Raw genomic sequence first — 17,247 nt, forward strand, 5'->3', positions numbered from 1 at the left:
CATAATGTTTAGTTAGCAGCCTTTTGTGGCTGTTCGAACACATTCGACCAAAATATAGTTTACATGCATTTTCGACTACCTCTGTCGTCCACTTGTGATCGGATCGACCAAAACACATTTTAATACCAGGTGTAAACAGGGCCTTAAAGTCTTCTGATACCATAGCTTTATGTGAGAAACAAACTTAAATTTAAGTCATCATTCACTTGTGATCATTTGAGCTCTCTTTGGGGCATTGAGTCATATTTTTTCAATGAATCCCTTGATCCGGTTCAAGAAACCAGTCTGAATAATTTGTTCACAAATAAGCTTTATGAATCAGTGACAGCTCACTGGAAGGGAAAGATTATCACTGTCTTAAATTGTATAGTCTGTTCCTCACACAAACAAAGTTATGTCTTAAGAAAACGTTATGCAAAAATAATCATCATATGGACCACTTTTATGGTGCTTTTGCATTTTTTTTAAAAGACCAGTAGAATTTCTCCTTTTGTGTTTTACAGAAGAGAGAAAGTGAAAAAGCTATTCAGGTTTGTAACAACATGAGGTGAATGAATTTCATTTTTGGCTGAACTATCCCTTTAAAGACACCCATAATCAACTTAACAAACATTAGTGTGTAAAAATATCTTGCAGCACACTGGCGCTGGAGTCTTATCTAGGCTCTGTCATGATAGTGCAGCTCTTACTGTAATGCCTTACAGTAATGCAGTTGATATTGAGCTTCTCTCTGGCAAAGACTAAAAGTGAACCGGAACTAACTGGAGGAGTGAGTGTGTTAAAAGCCTGTGTATGATTAGCGCTCACACTCACATACTGCAGCCGACCTTTAGGCTTAATGCACTTGGTCTAATGCAGTCTGTCTGTCTAATGCATATATGGGTGGAGCCCGACTTTCTCTGTCTGACTGAGATGACATAATGATCCGGAAACTCAGTTTATCCATCAACGTTATGCATTTTATCTCTGATAGAGCACGCAAGAGAGACAAATTGTGTGTGCCTATTTTTGCAGTGACTGCTGTGTTTGCTTCACACACACTCTGTAATGAAATCATGAACAAGCTGAACAATTTGAAAGAGGCACAGACAGACAGAAAGAGCAGGGCGTGACGTGACCCTTGTAATGATAAACTGTAAAACAAATGTCTTTATAATTATATCCTGCACATTAAAACAGCATGAGCCATATGCATTCAAATTCATAATGGCCTTCAGTAAAAGGGCATGCACACATTTCAGCATGCACTCAACAAACCTTAAAATGCAGCTTGAGGAATACATATAGAGGACTGTTTTAATTGCCTGCCATTCTCTGAGATGATGGATGTTATGACAGCAACATATAGAGATGGACAGGGCTTTTATTTACAGTACCTGCACAGCTAAGCTACTCACCATAGGCTAAATAAATATAAATGTACATATTTGTTATCTGAAAGATTCCGCTAAGAGAAAGTAGTTTGTTATAATATACAAATTCGTCCGAGCAGCATCGAACACTACAACATGGTGAAGTCCTCAGAGGTCATTTTTACTACAGTCGATAACTGAAAAGCCAGATGCGTGTGTGTGAAACAACAGAGAGCGACCCGAGCTGAAAGTAGCAACACAGGTCATCAGTGTTCATGGCTGACAGCGAATATTAAGAAATATCTGAACGCTGGATGGCGCTATTGATTAATCAGACTCGAATTTTCCAGAGAGACGTTTACTGACCGTGGGACTCCAAAGTCATTCCAACATCCTGGATTCGGTTGACATCATTCTTTATTTTCTAGTGTTGCTAAGTGCATAAACCTTCCATTTCAAATATTCCACTCTCTAATCTCCTCATTTCTTTCGCAGTGGAGTGAGGGAGAGTTAAGTTTCAGGCTGGATAGCCACATATACTGCACATCTCAACACAACAGACCACATCCATTTGTCATCATGCCTGATCTCCCGGTAATAGAATCTGTAGATACTTTGTAGACTCTGGAGGGCTCACATACTGTATAGACCCACTGTCAAGCTACTAAATTTTGTTACGGCACATAACGGAGTGTAATATATATTTAACACTTTGCCATATTTGTGTACACCGACAGAATATAGAAATAGACAGACAGAGGCAGGCAGACAGACAGACAGACAGACAGACAGATAGATAGATAGATAGATAGATAGATAGATAGATAGATAGATAGATAGATAGATTGGTAGATAGTATATGTTGAGAAGAGAATCTATATTACAAAAATAAAACAACGCAAATATTACAAAATCTGACAATAAAAAGTGTACAAGCCTTGTTAATAAAGTAACACTGTCCATCAGCGACACCTGCAGGTGAAGTAGCCTAACAGTGCCTCTGTGCCCATTGACTTTTAACAGACCCCTCAGACAATTTTGTTTAAATTGTTACTGCCTTTATTATTTTGGATTAAATTTAAAAATGCGTAAAAACACTAACTTGATGAAATTTATACTTGCGTTGAATTGTATTTGGTCTCTCTTTTTATGTAATGTTTATTTAAACAGGAAAATTAAGTGTAACTGGGACACAAATTTACATTTGATATATATATTAAAATGTGGGTATTTTGCGCCTTATTTTAAAACACCACCGCACACCACTGGTAGGTAGGTATAGGTAGGCAGGCAAGGTAACACTAAGTGTGTGGGTGGAAAGGGACCAAAGTGTGTGTGTGGTGGTGTTGGAGGGGGAGATAAAGTATAGCTCTGTCAGCTCTGTGTCAGTGTGTGACATTTCTCTGAGACAGATATGGCTTTCCTCAGTCTCTTAACTTCTAGAACCTTACTTAGTCACCTTTTCCTCTCTGCCCTCACAGGTAAGACTATATATATTTCCCTCAGCATTATGGCATTCTCATTTCTCTGTGTTCTACTAACTTACCTTGACACATTAACAAGAAAACTCAAAAGAGCAGACTTTATATTTTCCCTCCCTCCACAAATAATCATATCCACAAAAAGCACATTGCATGCCTAATTTCAGCAGCTAACCTCATAAACGTGTGTAAATGTCTTGCTCTCACGTCAGCCTGGATTAACCTAGTAGTTTACGGTCATAAATCTTTTACACTAAACAGACTGCATCTTCACCTATTAAAAAGCAGTATGCACTCATTTTAACTCATTTCTAAAGTCTGCATCTATTAACTAGAACCTTTGAAATGTCATTTGGCCATTAAATCAACCTTTACTGTCTGTTTCACAGTAAATGTAATTTTAATTCCACGTGTTTATGGAAGCAGCACTTTCTGAGACATTAATGATAAGACATGAAGTATGAGAGAGAGAGAGAGAGAGAGAGAGAGAGACATGTTATACTGTACCGAGGCAAAGAGGGTTACTGCTGCATTAGCTTCAGCATTAATGTTACGCTTACAATATTTTAGTCATATCAGTTTAACATTTTTTAATTCACTGAGTTACGTGATGCGACTCATGTCAAGTCTATTTATTGGTAATTCAGTCTTTAGGAAAAATCGAAGGAATTAATTCTGAACTGACTACTAGACTTCTGCTGACCGAATAAAGTAAAGGTTGGAGGATTTACTCTCCACATAGGACTTTTGATATTTTAATCCTTGTGACTTTTGAGTCTCTAATTTTAGTAAAGGGTCTCAGTGTGACCATAACACTGCTATGTAAGCCACTGTATTTATAGCATCAGAGTGTATATGTGTGAATTTTCCTTGATTGGTTAAAATGTTCTTGACTGGTTACTATTCTGCTTTACACATGCCAAATAAACATACATCTTTTTTATGTGATGTTATTGAGTTTCGTCCAAGTGACAGAGATTTAGTGCATTTTCATGAGGCCTACTCTTTCACATATACCATACATATGATATGCATTAAATGAATAATCATTGCACTGGCAAATAATAATGTTTTATTGACAGGTGGGCTTCTTTCTCTTTGTCTACTTGTAAATGCGGCCATTATCACCAATCCCACTCAAACTCCCCTGACCATCCTCATCACGTCCACAACAGATGCTTTACCTGCCCTGCCTGCTGCCAATCCTCCAGGACCACAGGGGGTGTCATATTTACAACAGCCTCCAAAGGCAAAAGCTGTGGAAGGGGAGAATGTGATGTTACCCTGTTTTTTAAAAAGTGGTGTGGATGAAATACTGGCTGTGGAGAAGGTGAGCTGGTACGTGCAGAGTTTGGAGGAAAGGAGGAATGTTCTACATGGAAATGAGACGGTGGAGGATGTGTTTGCTGGTCGTGTGTTTTTGTCTGGTGATCTGCCTATGGGAGATCTATCTATGACACTAAGGAACATTTCAGTGGAAGATCAAGGATTGTATTTGTGTGCCTTCATATCAACAAACTCAACTATTCTTCATGGAGGTGGGACCAAACTCAGCATCCGCAAAGAGCTGGGTGAGAGAGATTTAGGATTGCATGGATATTAGTGTGGAAGCCAATATTCAGATACATAATTTAATTTTAAAATATTTTTGTTTGTTTTTTATTAATCTATGGCCTGTAAAACTCAAGGAAGACCTTAAAGGGATGGTTCACCCAAAAATGAAAATTTGCTGTGTACTCACCCTCAGCCCATCCAAGATGGTAGGTGTCTTTTTTTCCATCAGTAGAACAATAAAGGTGATTTTTTGCTGAAACCGTGGTCCTTGGTGATTCGTGTAATGCAAGTCAACCGCTACCATCACTTTCAGAGTCAAAAAACATATACAGGCAAAACAAAATGTAGTAACGGCACCCAGTAACTTGCATTATAAGAATCACCAAGGACCACGGTTTCAGCTAAAATGTTTCTTTACATTTCTACTGAAGAAAAAAAGACACCTACATCTTGGATAGCCTGAAGGTGAGTAAATTCACAGCAAATTTTCATTTTTGGGTGAACCATACCTTTTATGATTCCCTTAGTGCAATTCAAATCAGGGCTATTAAAGTAAAGTTAACTAAAATTATATTGAAACCATTAAAAAAAAACATTCTGTTACTTGAATAAAATAAACATTAACTGGTAAACTTTTTTTCCCAGCTGGTTGCCAGCATTTTCATGTACCGGTAGTTTAACTTGATGTATTAAAATAACTAAAACTGATTCATTAAAAATGAATGAAAACTATGTATACATAATTTTTTTTAAAAAAGACAAAATCACAACAAAATTGCTAAAACTTTAACAATTAAAATGAGAACAGAAAATACATAGGACATACACTATACATACAAAATAAATACACTAATACATAGTGAACATAAGTACTGTTTTTAGGGAGCCAATTACAGTCATTCATCTGAGACAATGATTGATTACAGTGAGATTATACCTTTTTTCATCAAATCCCTGCTCAGGTGTGATTGAGGAGTCGGTGGGCACTATGATTGGCATCGTTGTGGCAGTTGTTGGTGTGGCAGCGGGTCTGGTTGCTGTGATACTGACTCAGTTCAGGGACAAATTAAACTGCCTGCAGAAATGAAGCGAGAGCCACGGCTTTGGAGGTTAAAAGTGTGGAGAGGTTACGGTAAAGGCCAAAGGTAAAAGAGAACAAGCACACGTACGCTCACAGTCCCACTGCCGAGAACTGACCTCAGTGCATGAGAGAATTACATCAGTGAACTGTGAGACATTTAGCTCACCCCATATTCTGAATGATAATATATGAATACATACACAAACAGATCCAGTGACCCCCCTCATGCACACCCCATCAGATCTAATATAGCAAGAGCAAGAGCATCTGAGTTATGAACTATTGAGCTTTTGTGAGCTTGTAATATCAATCAGAAACTGACCTTCTATCAGCACTCAGCACTGAACACTTTTTTGCTCTCTCGAGAGGCCTAATCTCAATACTTGTTCTGTGCTTCAGTATGCTTTTTTAATTAAAGAACTTATTTGCAAAGTTCTTAATTTTCACCACATGCCTTTTTGTAAGTCCCACCAGGACGTTCACTTCAGAACTAGCTGGCTGTGAACTGTTTTTTTTGTGACTTATTTTGTCCCATGGTTTGCTTACTGTGAAAATCCCCATCTATCCTTCTGACACAAATAAACAAGTTTTATCATTCAGTGTGTCTGGTGAATTTCCTTGTCTCGTGTAACTACACAAGTATCCACAGGCTGAAAAATTTCCATGAGGCCAGGTCAACACAAAACAATTTTTCTATGTCCCTGAGAAAGAAAAACTGGTCACAGGTGTGTAATATATTGTTGATTCATAAAGCTTTTAAAAGTAGAAACACAGACCTACACTACCATTCAGAAGTTTGGGGTCAGTACTTCACTTTTTATTTCTTTGAAGGAAATTAATACTTTTATTCAGCAAGAATGCATTAAATTGATCATAAGTCACAGTAAAGACTTACATTGTAACAGAAGATTTCTATTTCAAATAAGGCCTGTTCTTTTTAATTAATCAGAGGATCCTGTAAAGAGTGTCATGGTTTCCACAAAAACAGACCATTTTCTGTTACTGTTTTCAACAATAATACAAAATAAATGTTAATTGAGCAGCAAATCAGCATATTAGAATGACTTCTGGAGGATCATGTGACACTGAAGACTGGAGTAATGATGCTGACAATTTAGATTTTTTTCATTTTTAAATATATGAAAATAGAAAATGATCTTACCAACCCCGAACATTTGAACAGTTGTATGTAAGCAATCAGTGAGAGGAACTAGATGAAAATCATCTATTTTTGTTATTATAAAACAGAGTCATTTAAACAGTTTCCAATCGTTTAATTCTTTGGAACTGAACACACAACAGCACACACAATAAATGTATAACTACAGAAGCCACGATAATCTACCCACACACACACACTCTAACTCACACAAGCTCACTCACATGAATATGATAAACAGTCAAAGGAACACACTTAAAGCAGAAATCACATTCATGAGACAAAACAAGATTCAAATAAATAAGGGAAGCTTCAATGATCCCTTTCTGACTTCAATTGTTCCCATTATTTTATAACATATTTCTATTGGTCACAGAGAAAAAAAAAAGGAGATGAAAATAAACACTGTGCTCCCCCGTGCTCCAAACACATGCAACAAGGACTCATGGGAATGGTGGTGCGAAAAAAAGAAGATGAATTTTGTTTTCGTGCTTCAAGTGTTCTCAGCACAGAGAGATCACAGAGGCATTTACTTGAGATGCTAAAATACAATCTTGCAGTTCAAACACCAAGTAACAGCTGTAGCTATAGAGTGAGAACACACTCTGTTTAAGCTTTATAAAGAACATATTCAGATTAGCGATGGCTACTGGCTCTGACTTTCATTCGTTGAGATCAGCTGAACAGCTTTAGTGTATATTAAGACGAGAGGGACACATGCACAAGGGAGCACTGGGAAATGCACTGCACAGCACAGGGGAGGAGAGAGGTGGGAGACAAGTGAGGTCAAAGGTTGCTTTTAGTCCTCAAGAGTGCGGAAAGAATTCTGCATGTCTTCCAGCAGTTGAGCGTAGTCAGCTTTGATCTTTGCTTCACCCTCTTTGACTGGATCCTGCAAAACACACACATGCCATTACAGTATGTAAAATTGGTCAATGTTAACTGAATGAAATGACTGTAAATAATCTAATAAAAAACAAGTTTATATATTTTTTATTACAATTTATATTAAATATTATATATTATAAATTAAATAATTTTTATAAAATAAATTATAATAAACACATTTTCAGTCACTATTCAAATCAATTTCATGTCCATGTATTGTAGGATAAATTCAGATTCAGATGTAGTGAGAGTTAACACTGTACTATGTAATATTTGTTTTATCTGGGGGAACCTATAAATGGTTATTATGTTGCATATTGTTGGGTCTAAGAGTTTAATAATAAAAGGACATGTTGTTTAAAAGGACATTTTAAAGGGATAGTTTCACCCAAAAATGAAAATTAGCCCATGATTTACTCACCCTCAAGTCATCCTTGGCCGTCTCCCGGAAGCTAGTTATTTTAGTTGAAAAAGTTTTAAATATGGATATTTTTCTTACACAAACGCATCGCTTCACTTCAGAAGGCCTTTATTAACCCCCCAGAGCCGTGTGGAGCACTTTTATCATGGATGGAGGCACTTTGATAGGCACTTTAATATAAAGCCATTCACTGGCATTATGAAGCTTGGAGGAGACAGGATTTTTTTTTTTTTATATATAACTCTGATTGTATTCGTCTGAAAGAAGAATGTCATATACACCTAGGATGGCTTAAGGGTCAGTAAATCATGGGGTAATTTTCATTTTGGGGTGAACATGTAAAAAATTATTTATGGCCTTTTTGTCCAAAACAGGATCAGGATGGGAAACTACAGACTCGACCTCAATTCTCATTAAAAAATGCTAAAAATATGATGGTCTGTATACTATTATAGTATTTATTCATATATATTTTTCCTTTTGCTAAAATAATTGCTGCAATGTCATCATATGACATGTGACAGTGGCGATTGGCGAATTTCTCAGTTTTGAAGCTATTCATTTTGTAACTACAATATTCTAAGATTAGAGTAAACGTTATATATACCTACGCTATGTATAGAATAGGCCATCGGATATCAATAAAACATGTCGTCAAATTATATTTGCAAGGATTATTGCTGCTTCCTTAGATATCAGTGTATATTTTTATACATATTATCAAATATATATATATATATATATATATATATATATATATATATATTGTAACTATAAATATTTGTTTTTGCTTTAAATGTCAAAAACATAAAATAAACATTATATGATTGAAAAACACTGAACCGTTGCGATATATGATGATGTTGTGATATTTGGCACCAGCCAAAGCACGAACGCAGATTTGAATTTAGCAGTAGATCACGTGATGCGCTGAACGTTCTAATCACACCGGTGTGATCATACGCTTCAAAGATTTAGTTATCAAATGAAAAATTATTATTTTTTGTCTTTTGGAAGCTACATTCAAATTAATTTGGCTCAAAAATCTGAGGGGGCACGCAATTTTTCCATAACTGAAATTTGAACTGAAAAAACTAACAATAACTCTGAAACACTGAATTAAACTGGGCAAATTGAAACTGGTCATTGCCTACATCCTCAAAGAGAATCTTGTGGTCTATGATCTTTACCAACATCAATACTTGAGTAACAGTACCTTAAACTTCATGGAGCTGATCCGATAAAGAATTTCTCCCATGTGTTCACGGATCTGCGCCCAGGTGATCTTATTATCGCTCTGTGCTGTGGTTTCAACAGCATGCCGGGACAGGTCATAAAAAGCTATCATATTGGACAGGATCCCCACCGTCTTATAGAAGGGACAGAACCTAGACGAGAAAGAGACAGGGAGATAATGTAGAAAATAATTAGTACAGACTGACAAACATGCTACTAGAACAACAAGAAATCAAAAAACAGGGGCTGTGGAAACGTCACATTCTTTATTGTACAGATGATGACTATACCTGTCATAGGGAGTGTAACCGTTCTGCTGCAGGAAGTCATCTTTAATGAGTTTGGCTACCTCCAGAGTGATTTTATCTGTCTCAGCCAGAGATGCCTATGGATAAGGAAACAAAATAAACCCAGGCATGCATTCAGAATCAATACAAAAATATTGTATAACATTAAAACACAAATGAAATTTTTTAATTATTCCAGATACAGATATTGGCTCTGATGCACACCCCTAAACTTCACTATGCATTACTAACATTACTAACACTATTTGACAAACAATTCTCACCTTTCCAACAAGTTGCACAATCTCAGCCAGGTCCTCCTCCTCCTGCAGAATCTCTTTGGCTTTGGTACGCAGCGGCACAAACTCTTGGAAGTGTTTGTCATAGTACTCATCTAGCGCTCGTGTATATTTACTGTAACTGATAAGCCAGTTAACAGAGGGAAAGTGTTTCCTCTGGGCGAGCTTCTTATCTAGACCCCAGAACACCTAAAAGCAACAGTTCAAATGAGAAGAGAAATAATGAAAGATTCTACTACACTGCTTTATTTAAAAGAGTTAAATGAATATATCCACCCACCTGCACAATACCAAGAGTGGCAGAAGTCACAGGATCTGAGAAGTCACCACCGGGGGGAGACACACTGTAGGGAAACATTCATTTGGAAAGAACAGAAACACCTGCAGTTATAACCCCCACACAATAGCTAAAAATACATGTTATATTTTTATAAACATCAAAGTCTGTATAAACTTACGCTCCCACAATGCTGACGCTACCCTCTCTCTCTGGGTTACCCAGGCACTTCACTCGACCTGCTCTCTCATAGAACGATGCCAGGCGGGCTCCAAGGTATGCGGGATACCCACTATCTGTTGGAGGAAAACAGGAAGATTTGATTATCCAGTATAAGTAATATTGGTCTAGACAAAAAAGTTGTTGTGAATGTGGTACAAACAACCAGCATTTGAAGGAATACCTCCAGTGTGAGATATGTTTTACACACATTTCTCTGCCAATACAAAGCATAACTTTAAAGTATGCAGTACACGCAGACAGTATTTTTTTAAGTTAAATGGTATGCGATTTAGCAATCACAAAAGTTTAGGGTAAGATTTTTTCGTTAAGATCTTTAATTTTTTTGAAAACAACAAGGCTGATTTGGCATATTTGATTGAATACACAGTAAAAACAGTAATACTGTGAAATAATATTACACTTTACAAGAATAATAATATTATATTTTAAAATGTAAGGTATTCCTGTGATGGCAAAGTTGAATTTTCAGCATCATTACTCCAGTCTTCAGTCATATGATCGTTCAGAAACCATTATAATATGCTGATTTGCTGCTCAAGAAACATTTCTTATTATTTGCATTAACAATGAAACCAGTTGTGCATCTTAATATTTTTGTGGAAACCAAGATGGATAATCTGATTACGGTAATAGGAAGTTCAAAAGAACAGCATTTATTTGAAATATCATTTGTTACATTATAAATGTATGTACTGTCCCTTTTCATCAATTGAATGCATCCTTGATAAACAGTAAACACAATTATTATTTTTACTTATATAATTTACTTAAACACATTTGCAGTGGACACAAAAATGGGATTGTTGAGCTGTACATACCAGCAGGCATCTCAGCCAAACGTCCGGAGATCTCCCTAAGAGCCTCAGCCCATCGAGAGGTGGAGTCAGCCATCATACTGACATTATAGCCCATGTCTCTGAAGTACTCAGACAATGTGATACCTGGTAACACACAAGCATACTATCTATCAAGATACATGCCTCCACACACAAACTATACTTTCTCTTCTCTTACATCTCATTTTACTATTAATAATTGTGTTTTATAAAAACCTGTTTCATGGCACTCAACATTACAGCACACTTTACTTTCTACAGATGGCTGTTGTGTTTACCAGTGTAGATGGAGGCTTCTCTGGCAGCCACAGGCATGTTTGAGGTGTTGGCCACCAGTGCTGTTCTCTTCATAATGCTCTCCACCTTCCCATCCACCTCCATGGTGAGCTATTAAACAAAATTACTGTCACTCATCTAAACCACACAACAGGGTCACATTAACCATTCTAGGTATGAATTTCATATTGCATTCATAAACGTAGTATTAAGCAAAGTGACCAAGTGTGCTGTCATTAAACTCAGTGCCATACCAACCTCTGGAAAGTCTCTTAATACTTCAGACATCTCGTTTCCACGCTCGCCGCAACCAACGTAAACGATGACATCACTGTTGGAGTACTTGGAGAGAGACTGAGAGATGACAGTCTTACCACAGCCAAAGGCTCCTGGAATGGCTGTGGTTCCTCCTTGGACACAACTACAAAACGGCAAAAATTAGGACTGCACTGTAATGGTTAAACTGATAATCACGACTGTGTCATTTAAGAAATTACTTTGTACAATTCATCAGAATTATTCCACTTTCACGTACTGTACACTACCATTCAAAAGTTTGGGGTCCGTAAGAAATTAATTTTTGAAATTAGTATTTTTATTCAGCAAAGATGCATTAAATTGATATTGATCCAAATGCTGTTCTTTTGAACTTTCTATTCATCACAGAATCCAGGAAAAAATGTATCATGGTTTCCACAAGAATATTAAGCAGCAGCACGGTTTTCTACATTGAAAATGATAAGAAATGTTTCTTGAACACCAAATCAGCAATATTATAATGATTTCTGAAGGATCATGTCACACTTCAAATATAAAAGTTCTTTTAAATTTGTAATAATATTTAACAATATTATCGTTTTTACTGTATTTTTGATCAAATAAATGAGGTGAGCATAAGAGACATACATTTTTTTTTAAATCTCACTGACCCAAAACAACAAATCGAGAGTGTGTCAACTCATACGCACAGTTTAGGCAAGGCAAGGCAAGGCAGGGCAGTTTAATTTACCTCATGTATTTTCCTGATTTATTATATGTATCATGTATTTATACAGGTCATCGCTGAGAAGGTTTGCTCACAGATTTAGTAGCAGCAAATAGCTCAAGCGGCAACAGACTGGCTTTATTACACATCCATTTGAGCAGAATGGCAGTGGTGATCGCCAAACTCCAACATACATGTTTGTCTGCTTTCAGATCACCAGAGAAAATTAAGTAAAACACTAGGCAGAAAATGTATCAAGTTAAAAGTAAAGCTCTGATTGTGGGATTTAAACTCTACAAACATAAAGGCTTGTGGTGTCTTGTTACCAATGAAAGATAAAGGATAAATAACTTTTCAGGATAAATAACCAGAGGGCCAATATCGCAGAAAATTCTGCTTAATTAATTGAGAAAAGCAGAAATTGTGATCATGATTAAAATATGATTAACTGTCTAGCCCTAGCAGAAATATTAAAGTAAGTGTCAGCTACACTATAAACTTTACGGTCTCAGTTGTGGAAAGATAATGAGTGTGATTTTGAGACTCACGGAAAGAGGGCATCCAGTACTCTCTGTCCAGTCAGCAGGGGGTGGTTGGCAGGGAGCTTCTCAGTAACAGGCCTCACCTGTCGCACAGGCCACACCTGCACCATGGTGAACTTATCCTTCACTCCTTCAAACTCCAGTTCCAGCACCACATCCTGACACACACACACAGTGAAAATGGAAGTTACAGTATTTAGTGAGATTAGGTCTTATCTTAACTAAACATCTTGCAGAGTTTTTCTATCTGTTGCCTTTGTAGGACGCTATACAAATAAGTTTGAATGGACGTGAATGACTCTCACGTGCACGTCTATAAATGTGTGGAAGTATTTAAGGACATGTGAGGATGATTGTGAGTGTGACTCACAGAAACGTCATAATTTCCTGGCGGAGCGAGGTAGGTGACTGTTCCCCTGCTTCGGGGGGGAAGCATGATCTTGTGCTTGATGAGAGAGTTCTCATACACCAATCCATAGATATCACCCCCTGTAATGTGACTTCCAACCTGAAAAACAAATCAGAGTCCAATTAACATAAACATGCAGTACATCATTTCAATGTAATATACAAATAATATATATATTTGTTGTTACAATTGTTGCCGTTTGGTGAATTTTCCCATTTTGAAGCCAAAATATGGCATTTAGCTTGTGTATGCCAAAGGAGTTGTTGCATGCGGGTGGTTAAAATTTTACAAAATATTAATGCATCAACACAACCAGTTAGTTTTAACATTTAATGAGATATGTATTATATGGGCAAAAATGATGTGTGCTGTGCTTCCAAACACATAGATAAGGTCCAGTTTAGACTTGCAGTGTCTGGTGCTGATGGTTTAAATTAATTTGTTTCTAAAAGCTACAGAAGACTTATAATATTGTTAAAGGGATAGATCACCAAAAATGAAAATTCTATCATCATTTTCTCAACCAAAGTCTTATTGTGAGTAAATGATGACAGAATTTTCATTTTTGGTTGAACTATCCCTTTAATATTCTGGAATAGGGACAGTAAAGGTGTTAATAATGTATCTCCTTGCTTCATTTCATAATTAAAAATAATAGAAATGGTTCTGAAAACATTGCCGTAATTATTACAGTGAAAACCAAAAAGTAAAATTTTGTTATATATAATGCGGTTAGATTTTCGCCATTAAACACAAACAGTGGTATCAAAAAGTGAATTCCACTGTTTTCCATAAATGAAAATGCGGGGTGATCACTGGCAGTCAAGTTCATTTGCAAATGATATTAAAAATTAACCCAGCCCCCATCCATATTATAAAAATATACCACTAGACTATCATGACTCACAGTCTTGTGAGTGCAGAACTGTCACTGGAGCCCCTTCAAAAAACAACTTGCATGACGGCCCTTTATACAGAGAAAGACACACAGAGTTCCTTACCCTCAGGTTTTGAAAAGGAGAGAATTCCCACTTCAGGTCCCGGTTTAAAGCTCCAATGTTAACCCCTCTAGGGATGTAGATGCTGTTTGTGAGGTCATTGATGTCTTTCAGGGGACGCTGAATACCGTCAAAGATGGAGCCCATGATTCCAGGCCCCAGCTCCACAGAGAGGGGTTTTCCAGTACGGAGCACAGGATCTCCGACAGAAACTCCAGCTGTAGATAGCTCAGGAAAACATATAGACAAATACAAACACATGCAAAAGCGTAACGTGGCAGCACCATGATTAATACCATGGTAATCTGCCACATACCACAGTGCTGAATGATTACCATATTTACTGAAGGGTACTTTAAATGATTGAATCTTGGTATTAATTCTGTGCATACTATAGTATTTTTTTGTACTTTATTTTGATCACAAAACATACTCTCCATGATTGCGAGTATCTGTGTTGGTGCAAATGTAGAATAAGTTTGTTTTTTTAACACCATGCCAGCTTCTTCAGCAATTTTCATGAAGAAAACCATACTTGAGTTGTTAAAAAAGTTATTAAATACCCATTTTTCCTAACAATTCTAAAACTAAATTTGGATTAAAGGGACTGTGTGTAGGAATTTCTCCCATCTAGTGGTGAAATTGTATTTTGCATTCAAACGAATAATGCTCTCCAGCGCCTCACTTTTTCAAATGCGCGTTGCATCTACGGTTGCCATTATGTACCAAAAAGCTATGACAGGATGTCTTATAATAGCACTTCGAGTTTTTCATCGGGTGAACAGGTTTGTTATTTAAAACAAACTGAAACTTGAAACAACGAAAAAAATAATGTTACAGTTATCAATTACTGACTGTGAAAAACATTAACTATGGTAATTAGTAGTAATGCCGTCTTTACTCGTTATATTTTTTGAAGTACGTGCATTGTTAGATATCATCATCATCAGAGCCTTCTCTAACGTTCCTTTACTCAATAGCTGCTATTCATCAAAGAGCCTGTTTAACTTTTAACTATAAATGTTTGACTGTCTATATAATAAAGTACACAACCAAGCAATGAAAAAAAGCTTGTAATTAAGACCGTAACATTGATTTACCTGTCGAGAAGAAAGCAGGCAACTTCAGCGTCTCTTTTGAAAGCTTTCTCTTGCATTAGCTATCCCGACATTAACCCTTGTTTTTGTAATCTCCGGTCACGTTTCCTTTTACGGTCTATTTTGGACTTTTTCGACGACAAGGACTCCTTATCCTGTGACTCAGCATATGTATGAATGAACGGTGTATAAATAATCGTGCAGTGTGCATCCTTTTAAACTTGCCGCGGCAGTGACAAGCGCCTCTCACTGCTCTGCGCCTCCGCTTCTGCTGGCTTCAGTCACGTGACGCTGGTTCTGAACGAAAACGCGTTGTGGAAACGCCTTGGCTTAGTACTTTTTGTCCCTCTCTGCTATTATAGTTTTTCAAGATGGCGGAACTACATGGAAGCCTCCGTGGACCTACCCGTCCTATGTATATAAAGATAATAAATTCTTCGTTTACGAGGATTAGTCTGTTCATTGGCATAGGTATTTGTACACCATTGAGGGCATATTTATGAATAAAAATATTAATTTTAGATAATAAAATACCTAAAAAGCTACACATAGTCCCTTTAACTTGATTGAAAACTTTTTCAAGGGTTACAGAGTAAGTAAATCACTGATGAATGGTAAAGGATACAGGTCTCTTCGTACACCTGGATGGTTGCCATATCTCCCTCCAATCGGATAATCTCTCCCACCAGCTCACAGTGGCCAACACGCACTAGCTCATACATGGCCGCCCCTGCCATCCTAGTGGCCGTCACCACTGCAGTGAACAGACACACAGACTGTAATCTTCAATTCTTATATTTGTGACACAAAGTCAAAATACACTACTTGGGATATTAACTTTGTGCTCTGTGTTCAATTTCATGACAAAGTGACTTCATTAATTTGGACTTAATGTATATATGAACATTGAGAACATGTTTTTATTTCTTACCTGGGCCTGAAACCCCATGCACAAATCCAAACAGATCCTCACGTTCCTCATCTCGGATTTTAGGCAGTTTGGAAAAATCCATCTTGTGTGTTAGAAAACCTGAAAGTGGAAGTGTGAGACTGTGAGAATAATTCAAAACGCATCAATATCTTTCAGACAAACGCCAAATCTAAAATTAACATTGTCAAGACGTGTTTTGATTTTCATTTTTCCCAATAGAACCACAAGGTCTATCTACTGTGTTGTTCCAGTTCAAAGCAATACTTGAAATCAAATGTGAGTTTCAATCTTATTGGTATGATAAATATTGCAATAACCACTGTCAAATTTAAAGACTTTCTTGATGTCAACATAGCAAAATAGTAATACTAACAGAACCACTATGGCCGAGCGGTATTCATTTAGATCAACACTATACTATCCTCTCCTGTTGTAACAGATGAGTATCAAAGGAAAATGTTATGAATTTGATTGCGGTACTAAACGCACTATTGAATTACGAGATCTAGAAGACTGTCGTAAGGATGTCAGGTGACAGATGGTTGATAGCAAAGCCTCTGATCAGCAAATGAGCAGATTTCACCAGAGTAGAAATGAGATAGGACCAAACAGACTGGTCTGACAGCAATACAAAATAATTGTATATATAAAGAAAATATTCATCTTACTGTATTGGCATGCAATGAACGACAATCCGTGGAATATCCTACCAGTGTAGCGAGGAAAAAAATTGTCACGACATAGGTCAGCTGACTACCAGGATTAAGGAAGTCCGTATACACAGGGTAAAAGAGAGTGCGCCATTATGGCTCCCCTAGTGGAGATTTTACGTGCAAAGGTATTGCGCAAATGATCCAACATGGCGCCTATACAACCACAGCTTCTCCATTTCCTG

The 17,247-nt window shown here is 37.0% G+C and overlaps 2 protein-coding genes across 3 annotated transcripts; one reads left to right on the forward strand and one right to left on the reverse strand.

The window, feature by feature from the left end:
- Nucleotides 1-2,725: 2,725 nt before the first annotated feature.
- On the forward strand, nucleotides 2,726-7,340 carry LOC309498739 (sodium channel regulatory subunit beta-3). The gene is made up of 3 exons (XM_082169647.1): nucleotides 2,726-2,833; nucleotides 3,916-4,404; nucleotides 5,350-7,340. The coding sequence occupies exons 1-3, from the start codon at nucleotides 2,767-2,769 to the stop codon at nucleotides 5,472-5,474; spliced, it is 681 nt and encodes a 226-aa protein (XP_082025773.1). The 5' UTR covers nucleotides 2,726-2,766; the 3' UTR covers nucleotides 5,475-7,340.
- Nucleotides 6,722-17,154, reverse strand: atp6v1aa (ATPase H+ transporting V1 subunit Aa). Of its 2 annotated transcripts, none has more exons than XM_082169625.1 (15): nucleotides 17,021-17,154; nucleotides 16,353-16,451; nucleotides 16,047-16,175; nucleotides 14,328-14,542; nucleotides 13,288-13,425; nucleotides 12,924-13,075; nucleotides 11,649-11,811; nucleotides 11,393-11,501; nucleotides 11,097-11,219; nucleotides 10,217-10,331; nucleotides 10,039-10,102; nucleotides 9,744-9,947; nucleotides 9,463-9,557; nucleotides 9,153-9,324; nucleotides 6,722-7,519 (listed from the first exon to the last, which is right to left on the reverse strand). In XM_082169625.1, exons 2-15 carry the CDS (start codon nucleotides 16,432-16,434, stop codon nucleotides 7,427-7,429), a joined length of 1,854 nt encoding a protein of 617 aa, XP_082025751.1. In that variant the 5' UTR covers nucleotides 16,435-16,451; nucleotides 17,021-17,154; the 3' UTR covers nucleotides 6,722-7,426. The 2 variants fall into 2 exon arrangements, with proteins under 2 accessions (XP_082025751.1, XP_082025752.1); XM_082169626.1 differs by lacking the exon at nucleotides 17,021-17,154 and adding an exon at nucleotides 16,726-16,744.
- Between the last annotated feature and the right edge of the window lie 93 nt (nucleotides 17,155-17,247).

Source organism: Leuciscus leuciscus (genome assembly GCF_965113295.1).
Source record: "Leuciscus leuciscus genome assembly, chromosome: 5".
In the NCBI taxonomy this organism is placed as follows: domain Eukaryota; kingdom Metazoa; phylum Chordata; class Actinopteri; order Cypriniformes; family Leuciscidae; genus Leuciscus; species Leuciscus leuciscus.